Here is an 18276-nt window from a genome sequence, read left to right as displayed (position 1 = left end):
CTTAATCACTGGAAATTCCTCTGGTGACCATGTCATTACATACTGTTTACTCATCTATTCAGTTAAAGGATGAAATCATATCCAAATCAGGTGTGGCCTCTCCTCCAAAGGAGGTGTCCCGCCAAACTGTGAGGTCTTTTTCACTCAACGGAAAAAGAGTCCGTTGTAGGTCGCTGGTGGTTGGTTGACCCTCTGGTGAGGCACACAGGTGACAGGAGACAGGGAAAAACAGGAAAATTTGGCTTCACCACAAATGCTGATGCTCTGAGGTTCTTTCATGCATGACCATGCGGTTGCAGTAGGGGGTGAGTGCCTACTAGACCCACCCTATAAGTGACAAGTACTCTGTGTTACTAAAACGTTCTCGTAAAGCATAAGATTGATTCCACTGGGAAGCCTGCCCTGCACAGGTGTGATGGCAAAGAGATCACAACCCGGGCACCATGGCAGAAGGATTGCTGGCCCTGGAACAACATACACTACATAGACACCATGGCAGAGAGATTGCTGTCCTTGGAAAAATTACGCTACACCTGCACCTTGACAGGAGATTACAGCCCCTGGGGTAGGCGTAGATGCAATGAAATCATTGCTTCTAAGGTAAGCCTGTTCAGCATAGGTTCCATGGCAAAAAGATAATGGAAATTAGGATGATGATTTTTTACTTCCTGAACCCCCACACTTGTAAACGAGTCCATTGTGACTTGAATACAACTACAAGGAAGTGATCCTTGATGTCATTCCTTGAGAGACTCCACAAGAAAACTAAAAATCTCGAGGACGCTCCAGCCCCAAAGGCGGCCCAATACAGTATCACGTCCAAAGCATACTTTGAAAAAAGAGAGCAGGATTGTTGCCACAACAGAGACATCTATGTGCAGAATAAATGATTCATAGAAATGATTCAGTTCTTCTACCCTAAACCGTCAGAACTAATTCCAACTTGATGGCCTCCCAAAAAGACCTCAAAACGTCACCTCTTCAATACCGACCTTGAAAAGTGCTCAGTTTCTCTTTTGTAATTAGGATCTCCCTGCCATCTGTATTATTACTTACGCTTGTTACTCGTAAAGTGCTCCACTGTCCATGTGGCTGGGTTTATGCTATTGAAATGCTGTTAATAAATAAATTACAAAAAAAGGATTCACTATTTTTATCAGTATGCTCTTTCTAAAAACCTATAGACGGGATGAGCATTAAGAGTTTAGAAAATTATTGAAAATCTGTGTCACTTTGTAAACGTTCCAGATCTTATCCGACTGTGGGGAATCATAATTCAATTTTGCGGGAGCCTTCATGGTACAACCAAGAGGTGTTGGCGATACACGATGGGGAAGGGAGATTTTTAAAAACTTGATTAAGAGTGATAAAAAGCCAACACTGAATCAGCCTGTATCAATGTTTTGCGACTGAAATCCGGCTGCAAAACATAGAAAAATTACAGACTACCAAGTTGGGACGCTAAGCCATTTGCCAAAATGAAGGGGCACCAAAGGGACCTGGTGTGAATGTAAAAAACATTGTTGGTGAGTAGGAGTGATTCATGAGGGCCACTAACAACTCTCAAACAGTTTAAAAAAAAAGAAACACATAAAAAAAAGCAGTGCCATTCTCTTTAAGGAAAATGGGCTGCATTTAAAACAAGCATTCCCAATGCAGACACACAAAAGGAAACAGAAGTTTGCTTGCAGTGAAACGTATCAGCAAAAGTGCAATTGTCCATGGAACCGGCAAAAGTGCAAATATCCATGTAACAGGGTCAATGTCATGCAAAGCGCAAGACTACTGCCCAGATAGAGCCTATGAAATAAAGAGGAAAAAAGTAGTCCAGATACCAAACTGAAAACATGGAGCCTTGTATGTTTTCAGTAGTTGGCCGGTGCGCTCGAGGCTGGCTTAACACCGGAAAAGGCTACATATAAAATAACATACAGCTTAAATTAAAAATAAATTAAAAAAAAGTTGTTAGAGGCAAATGCAGTATAGTACCCTATGAAACCTCTCTTAGTTAATGTACTTCAGATGTCTGTGTGTAAGCAGACTACCACAAAATTAAACCTTGCTTGGTGCAGTGGAGAATAGTGACATGAGAATTTGTAGTGCTACCAGGTCACAGCCTGTGACGGAAAGCACTGTGAATATGCAAGTCATTATTTTAAATTTGTATTATACACAGTATAAGATAGACTGCAACAAAATGTGCAAAAAGGGATAAGACAAAATGGTGATTCCAAAATATATATTTTAGTAATACCCAGACTGTGCGTCATGCAATTGTTTCTACATAACTGTCCCTTCAACACCTCATCAGAGATAGTAAGCGCTATGTAAATACAATTACAACTAAAAGCACACACTTCACAGCTCAGTTGTTAACTGTTTGCATTACTACCCAAAAATAATAAGTCTTTGCTTCGAGTGATTCGATCCATTAAAGCCAGTACCGATGCCCAAGCATCCTTTACATTTGCAGATTACCCTTTACATTTGCAGATTAACTCATTGTGCCCATTTGCATTTCTTTCGGGCAAGCAGGCACCCTGGCCGGAAAGCTGGTATAGTGTCTGCCCAGGTTTGGTTTCACAGCACAGGAGACTCACTGAATGACATTTCAGCGGAAGCATTTAAACTATTGCAATTAACCAGCTCAGGACAGTTGTCTTTTTACAAAATGTGGGGGAGCAGTTTTTCATAAATCAAAAAAGTTTGAGCACATCGGACCCGTCCAATTTCGCCTACTTCAATCTATGGCAAGGTCAAGGGTAGAACATTGATGACCCCAGGCTGGGTCCTTGCACTTTGATAGCCTATGTACAGATGTTACTAGTATTGTTTCCCAAGCAACAAATGGCCTTCAAAAACATTCAAAGTATGCATGCTCCTACTTTTCTAGACCTCAGTCAAATCACATGCCCTTGAAAACCAACATTTATATTTTTGGGAAAGAGAGACACAAGAAAGTTATGGTATACTGGGTGCGAGGAGGTTGAATTATCAATGATTATTTTTTTTTGATGTTGATGTTTTTCTGGAAGTATGGGAAATGGAGCAAACGTGGACTGACTTATTAAATGTGTTCCCTCAGCTTGGGTGGTGTCATTATATATCATTTAAAATATGGGGCCTGTGCTCCAGACATGTGTATCCTAAAAATATTGAAGCAAGATGATGTCCTTGCTTCTTCATGGTAATGAGGTGTGGATTATGGCTAAAGCGTGTTCTCTTGAAACTGAACACAACACGTTTATGGGAGCTGTGTGGGATTGCTTTATGTACCCTACCTCAGCAACAAGACTGGAATTGGGGCTGATCCCATTGAGTATCAGGATTCAAGCAGCCCCCGTTTTGTCCCTGGTAAAGCATCTGTCGGCAGAAACCACTAATCCAAACGTGCAAACAAGATAAAAGAGATGGTTGCATGAGAGGACCCAGGCTCTTCCTCCTAGCTTATCCAAGGTTCCACATTTTGGGGTTAATTACCCAGTGGTCTCAGCGAAGAAGGACTCCTTCTGTTGTTAAATCTTGGAAACAAGTCAAGGTGTTAGGTTATTTGTATACAAAAATCATGGACATGAGAGTATTCAGTCAAATTCTGGGGAAATAAATAACTAATCTAGCCGACCAGTGTTTCCACAAAAAAAGAATGACGTTGGTCTTGTCGATTGGCAGACGCGGGTGTGCGCAAAGTCTGAAACCCATGTTCAGTTCTTTCAGTCCTCTTTGGTTAGACCTGCAATATTTTACATCCATCTCCATGTGTGCTTAAATATAGTCTCTTCTTTGAGTGTCATATTATGTCAATATGGTCAATGTGAATGGACTATAGATATCCTCTATTTACAGTATCTTGATTATCGCCACATGGATGATATTAAGTTATACCCCAGTCTGTGTAATCTGCAAGCTGCTAAAACCGCATTGGATATTATTAATCAAACAGCCACAGTGCTCATATTCCTCATCCATTCAAGGTCTATCGTTTGTAGCAAGTCATATATGTACACTGATGTATGCAACAGGTGATGTGTTTCAGGCATATTCCAGGTACACAGCCGGTGCTTGTGTGCACATCAAGCCTTTCTTGGAAGAGTGGTTGTAGCATCTAACTATAATTTTTGGCAGTGTGAATGCACTTCACACATCTCTGACACAATCATTCACTCAGCCCCCACTTAAAAGGCAGTACGTATATTGTGTCAAAACATGCTATCCAGTCTCATTGATGACAATGGCCGTGGGACAATGGGCGTGGGTTTGCTGATCATGTTTTCAGAATTCAGTTGAAGCATCCCTCGTATTATTGAATGAAAATTTGAAAACTCAGCTACTAGAACATACCCCCAGGGGCCCAGACTTATTTCCTCAAGAAGAGGGTCCCATGTATCACCTGCAGTTTGCCATCCTCAAGGACATACTGGCTGACTCGTAGTGCCGGCTTGTATTTAATAGCTTGAAGCCATTGTTTCTGCCATGCACCTTTCGAGCGAGCTACATCATATGTGTGTTTGTACAATGGCGTACAACCCAGGTATTCATGGGAAATGTAATTCCAACAGGAACATGTATCATTACTGGACATCGCTGGTGGTCCCCTATATAATATGCAATCAGTGATGAATAGAGCTTATAATGACACATGGACACAGGGAATTCATTATCTATCCTGCTACAATCCAAGAATATTATAAAGATAGCCATCCCAGTTTAAAAATGTGTATTTATCTTATTTAGTTGCGATCAATATTCTGAAGACGTGGAATTCAGGAAATACATTATCCTGCATCGATCCTGAAATCATTTATAGAGGACCGTCACACTTTAATGGGGATCACACAATGCACGCAGTCCAAGGTGGGCGAGACAGGACCCATCATATTCATCGAGGATACCCAGAGCCAACTCAATCTATGACCAAGGGATTTTGTCATTTAAACCCACAGTGTTGGTGTTCAGTCTGTAAACCCATGTTTGTTCACATTTCAGGAGAGCAGCAGCCATGCTATTGTTACCTGGGTTACATTTTTCCATTACACACTACTGGAACTCACTCTCACTATCGTGTTCGTCACCAAAGTGTTTGGTTATCTTACTGATTGTTTTTCTGCACCTGGAAGATCTCTGGTGTTCATCTTGTGCTGTTCTCTGCACAACCTACTGTTACCAGTTCTTTCAAATATACATAGAGTGAAGTGGGCTTTGGCTCTGCCTAGAGGAGTATTTCTCTATCACCTCATGCTACTGGCTATTTGGGTATCATTCTGCCTTGTATGGCGTTCCTTCCACTGAAAGGCATGAATGTTAAATCATCACACATGACATTTCTCATCTCATGGATTCATTGCATACAGAAAGCAATCATTTTTATGTTTTGTTTCTACATAGCAGCAGGCTTTTTAATGCTTTAGTCAGGACTCATTATGAAAAGCCAGACCTATTGGTTTTGCCAAAGCTAATTAGAATTACGGAAGATAGAGAGTGCAATAGTTAGGAATGTTGATGGCAATTTGTTAAGGTTTCAATTGTGAAATGCAAGAAGGGTATATAAAAAGTAATGCCGCCTGTCCGTTTCTACTTAGCGTGACACTACATGACTTATTGTGTAATATTACTTTAATTGTAGAGGGTGATTATTTGCATGTAAAGTGAATGTTTGTTTTAATGGGGTAATCTGATGATTACCTTTTTCTACCGTATACCTTGGAGAAAGATGACCATTACTTTTAACAGATTGCAGACTTGCTCAGCTTCATAAGGACTTTCAGCATTCTGTTTTTCCACTGGATCGAAAGAGCCTTAGATTGTTGTGACAATATAGACATTCTGCAATAGAAATTATTTTCCGACTGCCTGACGGATTTGCACAACAGTAACAAAGGATACATTATTTGCTGGAACAATCCGACATGCAGTAATTGTCATTGAACTTTGCACAGTGACAATTGGACAGATTTGCCCAAAACATTAGTAAATCGACTAGTTGTAGTGTAATTTCGAATGCTTTTTGACATTGCACTTATTATTTGAGTCACAAAAATGCCCACATGTAAAGGCAAAAATGTAGCAAATTCTAGACAAAGTAGAAATCTTACAGATACATGCAATGTTGCAAAGTAACCAACAAATATATACAGCTAAGAAAAATGAACTGACATAGGAATTTGTGTTGAGTATGAGTTGAGGTGAGTAAAAATGCATGGGGCATTGTGTAAGCACGCGCATGAGTGGTTCACACACCTACAAAATGACGCAAGTGCTTTTTAGCATGGCTAAAACCCATTGGAAAAGCCAACAAGTTCCGAAGGTGAGAGCTATTGGCTTTTCCATTTTTTTCCTTTTTGCTGTCTCCTAAATGCCCTCTCGTGCACCCCTGGGAAAGGATGGGAGGGGTTAGGCCACTTTCCCATTTTAAATGCATTTTTACCACACATTCTTTAAGTAACTTTAGGTGTTCATTTAAGGTGTGAAAGTCATTGATTTATGTTTGTCAGTACCAACAATGTTTTATGTTTGTGGTGTTCCTAGCATTACCAACGGCCAACACAAAGCATCTCACTCGAAAACTCCTATTTCTGAACCCTCTACTGGAAGTTGTTACTCCCTCCGAAAATGCTGAAAATCCTTGTTCTCTAGAAATGGGACAAAAAACTAACTTTTCCGACGGTAGCTCACAACTATGATCAGGAAAAGTGTTGTGAATCCTGCTCCTACAGGAACTGTTTTTGACATGAGATGAGCATGGAGGCAATTAACTCATGTCTTCAAAGACTGGCACTTCAGTCAGTGGAAGTCCACAGTGAATGCTATGATTATCATTCAAAGCCTCACTGGATAAAATTGGGGGTGAATTATGTTTAGGTTTTACTGAGTTTTTTTTTACAATTGACCTTTTATTGTTTTTTCAGATGAATACGAGGAGCGGTACCTGGACACCCCACTCACCAGCCAGACATTCCGCTATTCTGAGCACTCTCCGGCTCCTGAGCTCACACCCGACACCACCCCCAAGCATTCGGCCAAGCGCCTAGAATTCGTCTATCTGGTAGGTTGAGGGTACCCGAGCAGAACATATGGAGGACAAAAGAGCAAAGTGTCCAAATGTCAGGAAGACCGAGAGCTGTAGAAAATGACTTGTTAAACTTTCTGATCATGTATTTATTGTCTTAGCATGTATCTTCTAGGTGGGCAACCATGGGACGTCTGTCAGATCATCAGCACCAGGTTCATACTGTTACTCTTATACATCAATCATGAGTTGACCTGAGTTGAATTGAAGACACACAATACAATTTATTTAGCACATCTCCATGCACTTAATGGACACATCACCGTCTACAAATAGCTCATTAGTAAAAAATTACTGAAACGCCTACTCTTCAGATCCACTTTAAGGTTCCAGCCTATAATTGCAAGGCAGAGATTTCCTTGCCTGTCCTTTGTAAAGACAATGTTCAGCCGCATGGCAAGCCAGAAGGACGGAGGATGTAAAATGATCTCACCAGTCTATAGGAACGGACCCCTAGATACACCTGTGTAAAATGCATGGGATGTTTTTTATTAGATCTTCAACTTATAAACTAGATCTTCAACTTATGAACAATGTGATTCACTACTAGCCTTGAAAATATTATCACATTTTCTCATTCAGCGGGCCAGCTATATTACAGCACTCCAGTAACCTGTAATCTCACTATGAGATGCTAAAATACAATGAATAAGGCTAAACCAGGTCCACCTTTATTTTGATCCAACCACCATGTTCATTATAGCTGCTAACCTTACCACATGAAGTTGCCAGAAGTCAGGTTTAGGAGGCAGATCTAGTCCCAAGGGACCATATCAAGAATGCTATTTATTGCCTGTGCCCCACTCCCACCTCTCTACTCATCTGCGCACAACTTACAACACCTTACTCTTATGTGCACTGTGGTCAATTCTTGTTTTTTTAATTTTTATATTTTAGACTCAAATACATCTATTTCTATATAGCGTAATGTACATATTCATATAGTCCACAGCCAATTGCTGTAGTTTAATGTAAAATGGATTCATGAATTTCAAATGATTGAAAACAGAAAAATAGGGTCCATAATTTTAGTGTGTATAATCATCCAGAAACCAGATGCCTGTTCATTTGTTTGTTATTTCACCTGTGCCGACAGCCTGACACCAGGAGAGTGAGTGAAGACGAGACAACCACAGTTGGGGTGAGACCTCGGGAATCCTGCTTCAGCCTGCCAGCCACGCCAGACAAGCAGGTCACCTGGAGCAAAGCTTTCCCACTGCCCACTCTGGAGGAGAGGAAGTGGCACCAATCAAACTCCATTCAAACCAATGTAGTGCCCATCAATGTCTCAGGTATGATCCTTATATATACATAGATGAGATTACACTCATTAAAAAGAAACTGGGCCGATGAGATTCATCATGCCCCACCCAAAAATATAAAATCAAGTTATACCTGCCTCGACCAAGTCCAGCATTGGTATTGACTTTGTAGTTGATGATTTGTTCACTTAAAACATATGCCATTTAAATTTTGTCCATATGCAGCCAAGGGTCCTACTTTATATATGCCTGTGTGTGTGTGTGTATGTGTGTGTCTGTGTTATGGTATAGTTACAAATGACAAGGTAGTATGGATACAAATCTTGATCTGAACAGATCGGTACTCTCATCAGATGGGTACTCGGTCACAAAAGTGATGAACATCCCTGCTGCTTTATCATAAGTGCATTGGGATATAAAGCGGTTGTAATAAAGGGGATGGGATATCTGTCATGTTTGTGATGGAGTACCCGTCTGCCAACCTCTAAATCAGGACCATAGTTCGCTAGCACGTCTTTGGTCTATGACCTTATTTTCATGCTGCTTAGACTATCTCATGTGCTCCTCACGTCTAGTGTCTAATGTCACCCTCTAGTTTGTGTTGTCACCTTGGTTCATGCTCATTTTTCTGGGGTTCCTCTTGTCCTCATCAGCATCTCTCAGAGGTTAGCTTGGATTCCATCTATCTTTGTGACTGTATCCATCATGCTCATTCCATTAATTTTTGTTGAGTCTATGGTTCTTATGACTCATCAATATACCATTTTATGGTTTGTTTAACTCTGTTTGCTAACTATTCATGTAATGATTCTTCTGTAGTGGCACTGAGATATCTAATTTAGATACAGCAATTTAAATATAGCCACGTTTTGTGTAGTGAAGAATGCCACAGTAAATTCCCAACGCTTATGATACAGTTTCTCAAACATGTCATTGACCATATTTTCTAAATTTGTCCAAATATAACTCTTCCCACTACATAATTCAGTTTAGATTTTCTCATTCTTAAAAATACATTATTTGTAGTTACTCTGGTATATTAAAATATTAAAAATTGACAAACCTACTTTTTGTACAGCTATGCAACAACTTTCAAACTGCATAATTTCAAGATTATTGAACCTATTTCGACTTACATTTTAAAAAATATAGATTTTGTCTAGGATTATTGTTACTTTTTGTCAGTGGGTTCTGTAGAAAATCATGTTATTGATTGAGGGGGGCGAAACCCTAAACAAGCAGCAACCACAGTTCTTTTCAGGGTGAAACAGAAGCAAACCCCAAATTAACCTGTGCTTCACCCTCTGGTATATTGGTACAAAAGCAGTCAGGCTTAACTTAGAGGCTATGTGTAAAGTAGTTATGAAGCACAAAACAGTAATAAAGTGAAAATATAATGCAAGAAAAATCCCACACCAATTTAGAAAAACAGAGTAAAATGTAATACATTGTTAGATACCAAAACAACAAAAATCCAATCAGTGGAACCACAGATATGGAAATGTAAAACTTCAGGTAACTTAAAAGCACAAAGTGCTAATTGTGTGGTTGCACAAACCGGGACAAAGTCATATGTTCAGGCTGACCATGGTGAAGACCAGGCTGGACACTGGGACAAGTTAGGTCAGCTGAACAAAGCATCTAAAATCCTGGTTGCAGGGCATTGCGAGGACCCACATCAAGGATGAATCTCACAGCGGTGGTTCCGAGGTGCGGTAGGGCTACAATGCAAGGTCTTCCATTGAGGATGCATCACTCTGGAGCGGTTCAGAGAATCTGTGGGGCGGCGATGTAAAGTTCTGCATGGACAATGCGTCGCGCAGCCACCGTCCCAAGAAGCTGCTTGGTGTTGTGTCGATGATGTGTTGCATAGCCACATTTCTGATACGGAGCTGTAAGGTGATGCGTCATGCTGTGTCAGTTCTCTTTCGACCACAGTTGGGCTGGCAGAGCACTTCAGGCCTATTTCCAAGGGTTTAGCACTGGGGTGGCATCACATGGGAGGAGCAAGACTCATAGTAGGCAGAGTGCAGGTGCAAGGTTCAGGGTAGTTGAAGCCTTTTTTGTCCCTGAGGCTCTGATCAGGAGGCCAGTCAGCTAGCCCTTCGAGTCACTCTGGTGGCCCTGGGTTCAAGATGCAGGTCCAGTCCTTCTCACTGAGGCAGTAGGGCAGCAGAATAGCGGTCCTTCTTGCAGCGGGGCAGCACAGTAGTCCTTCTTCTGAGTACTGCACAGGTCCAGAGTGTGCTGAAGTGTTGGGTCTGATGGTGTACTATTTACACCTAGTGCCCACTTTGAAGTGGGAGAAGCTTCCAGAGCTGCTGGCCCTCTAGTGGCATTTAACTTACAGGCCCTAGGTTTCACTTTACTGGGAACTTACAAGTAAAATAAATGTGCCAATTGGGTGTAAGCTAATGTTACCATGTTTATAGGAGAGAGCACAAGGCCTTTAGCACTGGTTATCAGTGGTAAAGTGCACAGAGACCTAAAAGTCAACGAAAACAGGATCAACAAATGAAGACAGACGCAAACAAATTACCTACAGTAGCTAAAAAAGTAGTAGTATAATGGTAGGTACTGCAGTAAAAACTATCAGGAAATCAAGAATTTTAAAAAGATCTTAACAGGAATGGTAAAGATATGCAAATCTAAAAAGAGGGGTAACAGGAAACAAACTGCAATAAAAACACAAAAGGTGAAAAACTGCTGTAATATTGGTTTCTATAAACAAAATCAGTCTTTGGAGGAACATCTTTATAAAATACCTGTTTAGGTGGCATGCTAATATAAATGTAAATGACTAAACAAAGATACAAATAGAGGGTGTCTCTAAAACTGATTGCCAAGTAAAAAAATACCCCAAAACAAATGATTTCCAATAACTCACATAAAACAATAAAAATAGAGTTGTAAGTAGGCCTGGGGTGCTTCAATATCGATTGTTGGATCCACTGTTGCCTCACTGCAAAGACAGGAGATAGGCAATCCTAGCATTCTAATCAAGGAATATTTTGGCACACAGTTGCTGCATAGTGGGGAAGAAATCTACCAGCAAATGAGCAGCTCACATGCCACATTTCACCAGCCAATACAGAGCCCATGGATAACCCACTTGCAGACTTTGAACCATGGTCCAAATGTGGCATGACATATTCCCATACATGAAAGTCCTGTGACTGCACCTTCATTGAAGGATTGAAGGATTGCACTGTCAGAACCCATATTAACCAACCCTGGCCATGCTGTGGTGATGCCCTGGCTGGTTAACAGGGCTCTCATTAGCAGTATGCTTTCTCATTTTCACTATTATGTCGTGACAGAGATTTTGAGAGGTGTGATGTTGTGGCAGATTTTCTATTCTAAATGTGATGGTTTCCCCTTTAACTTTTTTTAAAGAATTTACTTCCACTTACTGGCATTAATGGCCGTGGCCCGAGAGATTAAGCACTTTATCTGTTTATCACAGCGAAATTACCATAACTGCCATATTTTCTGCAGCCCCCCAATACCCATTAAATCAGTCAGACAGGGAATAAGAGGGTATTTGTAGAGCGAGTTTGATCCTTCTCATCTAGAAGCACACACTTCACTCCACAGAAATCAGCTTCCACTCAAAGTATTCATTGACTGCCCCTAATCCTGTACAATTCTCTGTTACTTTTTTAGTTACGTTTAAGCTACACACAAATATCACATACAAACATGTTATGTTATATTATAGAGTGCACGTCCACCTGGCGGATTCTTGTTGCTAACTGGAGGGTCCAGAGGATTTGGACGGAATCAATTTAGGTAGATAATACTTGTTGTAAAAGCCAGGTTTTGTAGGCACATCTGAACTGTAACATATTTGACTCTGCTTTCAGATTTGGCAGAAGGCAATTCCAAAGCCGCAGGAATAGAAGGAGAACCTGCGACCACCACTTCTGACTTTACAGACTTTGTGAACCATCATCAGGTTGTCAAAGGAAGAGCATAGAGCACGACCAGGAACATACCTTGTCAGGCAAAAGGATATAAACCTAGGGGCCTTGCAATAAAATGCTTTAAAAGTGATCCAGAGACTCTTAAACTGGATTTTCTGTGTGATAAATAGAGGATATGCTGAGGGACTCAAAGTGTAATCTCAACACCACATTTTTAACCATTTGGAGTCTCTTCAAAAGGGTAATGTGGATCATGAAGTACATGGAGTTAGCATAATTTAGGGCCTGATTTAGATCCTGGCGGAGGGGACTAGCCCGTCCACCGTATTACAATCCCATTATATCCTGTGGGGATATTAATATGGGGATATGATATCCATCACATTTGTGACGGAGTATTCCATCCACCAGGAACTAAATCAGGCCCTTAGTCTGGAATCAATGATTGCAGCAACCACTGCTATTTTCCACTCCCCTGTTAGATATAGAAGTAATTTTCACAGAATTCTAAGATGCAGAAAGTAAGAAGAAAATTCTAAGATGCAGAAAGTAAGAAGAAAATACAGAGGAAACCTGCAAAACCAAAGGAAGATTTCACCAATTTCATGATGAGGCTCTTCACTACGAGGGGCGCACTTTGAAGACCGCCTATTTAACATGGTTTAGAAGTGTCCCACCAGGGATCTGTTTTCCCATTTATCTCTAAAAACTCCTTAATTTCTGTGTTTAGCTTTAGCTGATTGCTTCCAATGCATTTCCATATAAAATAACATTGGGCGCTGAACGGCCTCATGCACACATAAATGTGTGCATACACACATGCACAGTTACATATATCCAGACTCTTGTGAAGTTCCCCAGGTCTCAATTTTGTTGCCTCTTTTATGTCTACTTGTTGGCTCGTCCCAGTGTGAGTGGTGTGGTTGGCCTTAACTTTTCTATTTGTGCAGGCGCGACACAAGTCATTTCACAGATTATATTTTAAATTCTGCAGGCCAAATTTCTTTGACAACAACAGTGGGTGAATAACTGGCCAACTTTCGACCAACTCAGCCTTAAGGTGTTGAGCCATACATCTTTCAAATGTTCAAGGCATTTTGCTGGCTGCATATGGAAATTCTACTTCTCTTCTTCTATAAATAAGTCATTACAGTGCTTCTTCATTACAAGTCCAACTCTTCCCTCAAATCTTGCAGATAATATTCCTTTGCTTAGCATCTTCTCTATATTACACTGTTATTCTTCAGCTCTGTTTTTAGTACAAGCAATGTCCCTCATTTCACCTTTGGTTGTTGTCAGAATATCGAGTACAAAGTATCACAAGTCCAAAACATCATGGACTAAGACACTTTCTGACTGAGCACCTGCAGTGGCTGTTTAAAGACCAGCAGCAAGGATTCCATCAGACTAGAGGCAAAAAGTAAAAAAATTAGAGGTTCTCAACTTGTGTACCCAGGACTTGGAACATCATCCCTCTAGCCTTAACTCTACTGCAATTTCCTGAAGTCCTGAGAAGATACCTCTTTAAAGTAGACTACATCGACTTCTGCTCTCAGAACCCATCTACCCCTTCAATTGTTCACTGCATCTTCGACTTTGACCCTTTGCAGTGGTCCACGGCCTTTCGTCTAATTACTTAGTACACAAGCACCACATTCGTACACACATCTAAGCACTTTTGCTCTCTTAGTCCAGCTACCCCTTGAATCACTCGTTGACTGTATTCTTTGTCTTTGGCTAGGTTTGTGCTACATAAACACATAAATACATACCTTCTCACATTATGTAGTACCTGTATCACAACCGTGAAGCAGTACACGTTCTACCCATCTGCTTATGATGACCTTGTTCTAAAAATAAGGCATCTGGAGACAAAAACAAATGAGAGCGGCTGTAGGAAAAGATGCAAAAGCTGTGCTTGGCAATAAGGCATCCAAGAAGTAACCTGAACCTGAAGAAACAGATGCAGCAAATTGAAAAAAATGCTGTAATAATGAGTAATAGCATATAAAAATATGATGACATCTGGAAAAAAATGCTTTCCAGGCAGAAAAGGGTGACTAAAGGTAGAAAATGGCCTGCAATAGCCAGCCCTTATTATAATCAGTCCAGCCCTCCTTCCGCAAACTATGGCAACATTATTTACATTTAGAAATTGCAAACAATGTGTGCACCTCATCTGGTGTACACAGTTCTGACTTTCCAAACATTCATTGTCAAGCAGAACTTCATTGTAAATTCACAAAAAAATGTACAAATCAGACTTCTCCTCAGGGCTTCCCCAGATGTGCTAGGAATAATATGAATGGTGTATTTGAACATTTGGACCGCTGCGAAAATGGGAATATTTAGATAATTCTGTAGATGCAGACATGATCATCAAGGTGTAGGGCGTTCTTTGTCATATAGAAGAAAGTATAGACTTCAAGCCTTATACATTAAGGGGCTTATTAACAAAGTCATTTTGGAGCATGGAAATTAATACTCCAGCTGCACTTCTGAATAAGCCTAAAAAATATGAAATGACAATAAAATGGGAATATTAATTTACAATTAGTGCAAAGGACCGTCTGTGCCTTCTTCGCATGTTGACTAATAGGGAGTTGGAGGTTTCTGGGCCGATTTACAAAGGCATGTAAGATGATGTAAAAGAGTACTCCTGTAGTACTTGTTTCTGTACTCATAAATGCTTCTGTGAATCAGCTCCTGTATTTCTAAATTGCTAGCTCAGTCATCAAGCCATTAAGACATGACTGATGCTTCCGTTTTGGAAGACATATTTTGGATGCTTATCTATCACTCTTTATGCTTATGTCCAGTTGTCCAGTCACCTTTAAAGCCTCAATAACTCCATGCCCATGCTCGTGTCAATATTTACCTGCAAGCCATATGACAACCACTGAGGATGGTATACATCTTTGATCTTCTCTGTTTTCACAAACGCCCCCATCAATCATTGTTTCATCTCCATTGCATCTTTCAGCCTTTACCATTGCATCATGATAATTTTTTCGTTCTTTGTTCTGTTGTGTATAGGTAGTTTGCCAGACTGGCATGGGGAATCACTGACCTTAACATACCAACATGTTAAAAAGTTGGTCAAATCCCCAACATCAGCAGAGGCCCAAGACAGGTCTGTCTACTGGATGCTCAGACGAGCAAGCAAATCCTGAAGATTGTTGACTTTGCATACTGTGGCCCTCATTTCAACCTTGGCGGGCGGCAAACGCCGCCCGCTAAGTCGAAACCGCCGGGCGGCCGCCAATGCAGCTGCACTCCAGCGGGGCCTATTTGGAGATCCCCGCTGCCCCCCCCCCCCCAGGGATCTCGGCCGCAACACGGGAGCCGGCTCCAAATGGTGTTGAGGCTGTACGACGGGTGCAGGTGCACCCATTGCGCTTTTCACTGTCTGCTATGCAGACAGTGAAAAGCTGCATGGGGCCGTGGCAGGGGGCCCCTGCACTGCCCATGGCATTGGCATGGGCAGTGCAGGGGCTGCCAGGGGCCCCGCGACTCCCCTTTCCGCCAGCCTTTTCATGGCGGTTCAAACCGCCATGAAAAGGCTGGCGGGAGGGGGACTCGTAATCCCCTGGGCAGCGCTGCAAGCAGCGCTGCCCTGGGGGATTTAAACGGGAAACCACCAGGACTAAAGTGGCGGGAAAACGCCGGGACTAAAGTGGCGGGAAACTGCCAGTCCTGGCGGTGCGACCGCGGCGCTTCCGCCGCAGTCGTAATTCCCCAGGAAGCACCGCCAGCCTGTTGGCGGTGCTTCCGTCAAAGACCGCCAGGGTTGTAATGACCCCCTGTGTCTGCAGTGTTTGATCAGAAATGTGTGCCTTGTTCTACTTTCAGAGAGGAGCAGGTGTAATTTTTTGATGTTTAAGTCAGCCTGGTCATAAGCCTCAGCCCTGAAACCCAATGCTAACAATGATCTACTTGCCATCATATTCATCTGGTGATGCTCCACAAATTGTTGAGAAGACCAGATCTTAATTTCTTACTGCTGCCACACCTACCTACAATCTCAGGCAAAATGTCTCAGTGCCTGGCATAGACTAGTCTTCTAATGAGGTATACATTATGGCCAAAGTAAATGACTGTTTTAAATGCAGCATTGTATCCTGATCTCACCTTTTTTCAAGAGTTGAGGCACTATGTCCAGAGCATTATAGCCTATGGCACTTGTAACACGGTGGGCAGGAGATCTTTCACATTTATGACAGAGTATGCCATCTACCAACCAATAAATAAGGCTTAAAGTGTTTAGGTGGGTTTTAACTGAGGTCGAAGTAGGCATCTTTTCAGTTGGATTCTCAAATGCATCATCATACAATTGTCCTTGTCTGCAACTAATCACTTCCTTACCTATAGTCATACATGTGGAAGGAAAGAAGAAATAAACACAGAGTCCTGCAGCTGGGTAGATATACCCTAACTCTGAATGTTGCCATGGCTTTTTTGGAAGGTGCATGTCTCAGGAGAGTTCTTTTAGCAAACTTCAAAGAAAGATTCTTGCTATATGCAGTAAACAGTAAACGTCAACATTTGATTTTAACCATTTGGTTCCCCCAAACTAGTAAGTCACCCTCTTCATCATTTCAGTGAGAAACAATTGAACAAGCAAGGTTTTATGTGGTCTGAAGAGTTATATTTCACACCTACTGCTGCCAAGGATTGTAGCCAGAAAAGTACTAGTTGGCTCCTAAATCAAACATTAAAGGCAACATTGTATTTCTGGAAATTTAGGGCAGCCATTTTGAAGATTATTTGTAGTTTTAACCCTCGTGAAAGAAGTCCTAAAGGTCTGCACGTTTGCATGAGTGGTGTATTTTGATCCTGAACCCTTTGTTATATGAACTTGGTGACTAAAACATAGAACCATAGTAACCCTACACTTGAAACTGTGACAGAAATGTTTGTTTCGGCTACAGGAGAGCTGTTTGATAAGCATGCGAGTTCGCGCCACTCCTTGTTTAATACAGAGACAGCTGTGAACCCAAAGTCAACCCTGAGGCGGAGGAGAACCATAATTGGAATCCCAACTCTATCCCAGCAGGACCAAGGTGACAACATTGCCTATATTATGTACCCTTCAAATTGTAAGAGAAGCTCTGATCAGTGTTGTGACTTGTGACAGATCGATACATAGGGTTACAATGAGGTCTAGGCATTCTTGTTTAGACAAAGTCTTAAGTGTCAAATTTTAGAGTATTTGTGGTTTTTCGGGTCAATCAGACATTTCTGGCTGTTTGTGCTGTGTTATTTGCAGGGGAGAGGGAATAAAGCATTTATTGAAATTTGGATATCAGGATCTGAGGAGGAAATCCATACCCCACAAGCATTATAGATTTTTTTTATATGTTCTATCTCTATTGGGGAGGCCAGGCCACAGCAGGTCATTGCACATACTTTTGTATTCTCCAGTCCCTGTGGAGAAGGGTGGACCATGGTAAGGTCCAGCACATTTATATGTTTGTATTATTCAAGTCTTGTGGCAAGTACAATTCCTCATGCAATGACCATTTTTTCATGGCCCTTCAGGGGAGTGCATACTAATATATATATTTTTTCAAGCCCTTTTAGGGAGGGCTGGCACCATAAGGCTGGAGTTATATTTTGCATTTCCATGCCCTGGGGAGAATGTAAGCCCCTGCATATTTTACCATTGTAAAAAAAAGAAAGACTATTTTCACTTAACTGTTTGCTTTATGCATCTCAAATAATGTACTGTCTGCCACTGCATCTGTAAATTAGCTGACGATAATCAGTGTAATATCTATGCAGAACTGCATCCTACATGGCAAGCCCTCCACCAAGGGGGCTTGAAAAACATGCAGTTACTAGACTCCTGTATCCACCTGTGAGATTCTTAGGGAGATTTTAGAGCTCAGATAGATTATTCCTATGTTACTCCAATTTCCCCAGGGAAATCAGAAATGTTCTTGGGTCACACTTAAGGAGATTCTCCTTTTCCACCACCTACTTTAAAGAAATGCTAATTTAAGGCATTTCAAAAAACCATCAG

General features: G+C 41.3%; 1 protein-coding gene across 5 annotated transcripts in view; it reads left to right on the top strand.

Annotated features, from left to right (window-relative positions):
* NHSL2 (NHS like 2) overlaps positions 1-18276 on the top strand; it is a 773603-nt gene that overhangs the window by 741959 nt on the left and 13368 nt on the right. For 4 of the 5 annotated variants that reach the window (XM_069211844.1, XM_069211846.1, XM_069211848.1 and 1 more), the window contains 3 exons: positions 6903-7039; positions 8160-8355; positions 17183-17314. In XM_069211844.1, coding sequence (XP_069067945.1) covers positions 6903-7039; positions 8160-8355; positions 17183-17314 — 465 coding nt within the window. The remainder of the gene's footprint in view (positions 1-6902; positions 7040-8159; positions 8356-17182; positions 17315-18276) is intronic. The other variant, XM_069211845.1, reaches the window with a different exon arrangement.

Source organism: Pleurodeles waltl, chromosome 10, assembly GCF_031143425.1.
Source record: "Pleurodeles waltl isolate 20211129_DDA chromosome 10, aPleWal1.hap1.20221129, whole genome shotgun sequence".
In the NCBI taxonomy this organism is placed as follows: domain Eukaryota; kingdom Metazoa; phylum Chordata; class Amphibia; order Caudata; family Salamandridae; genus Pleurodeles; species Pleurodeles waltl.
This window is presented reverse-complemented; position numbering and strand designations above follow the sequence as displayed.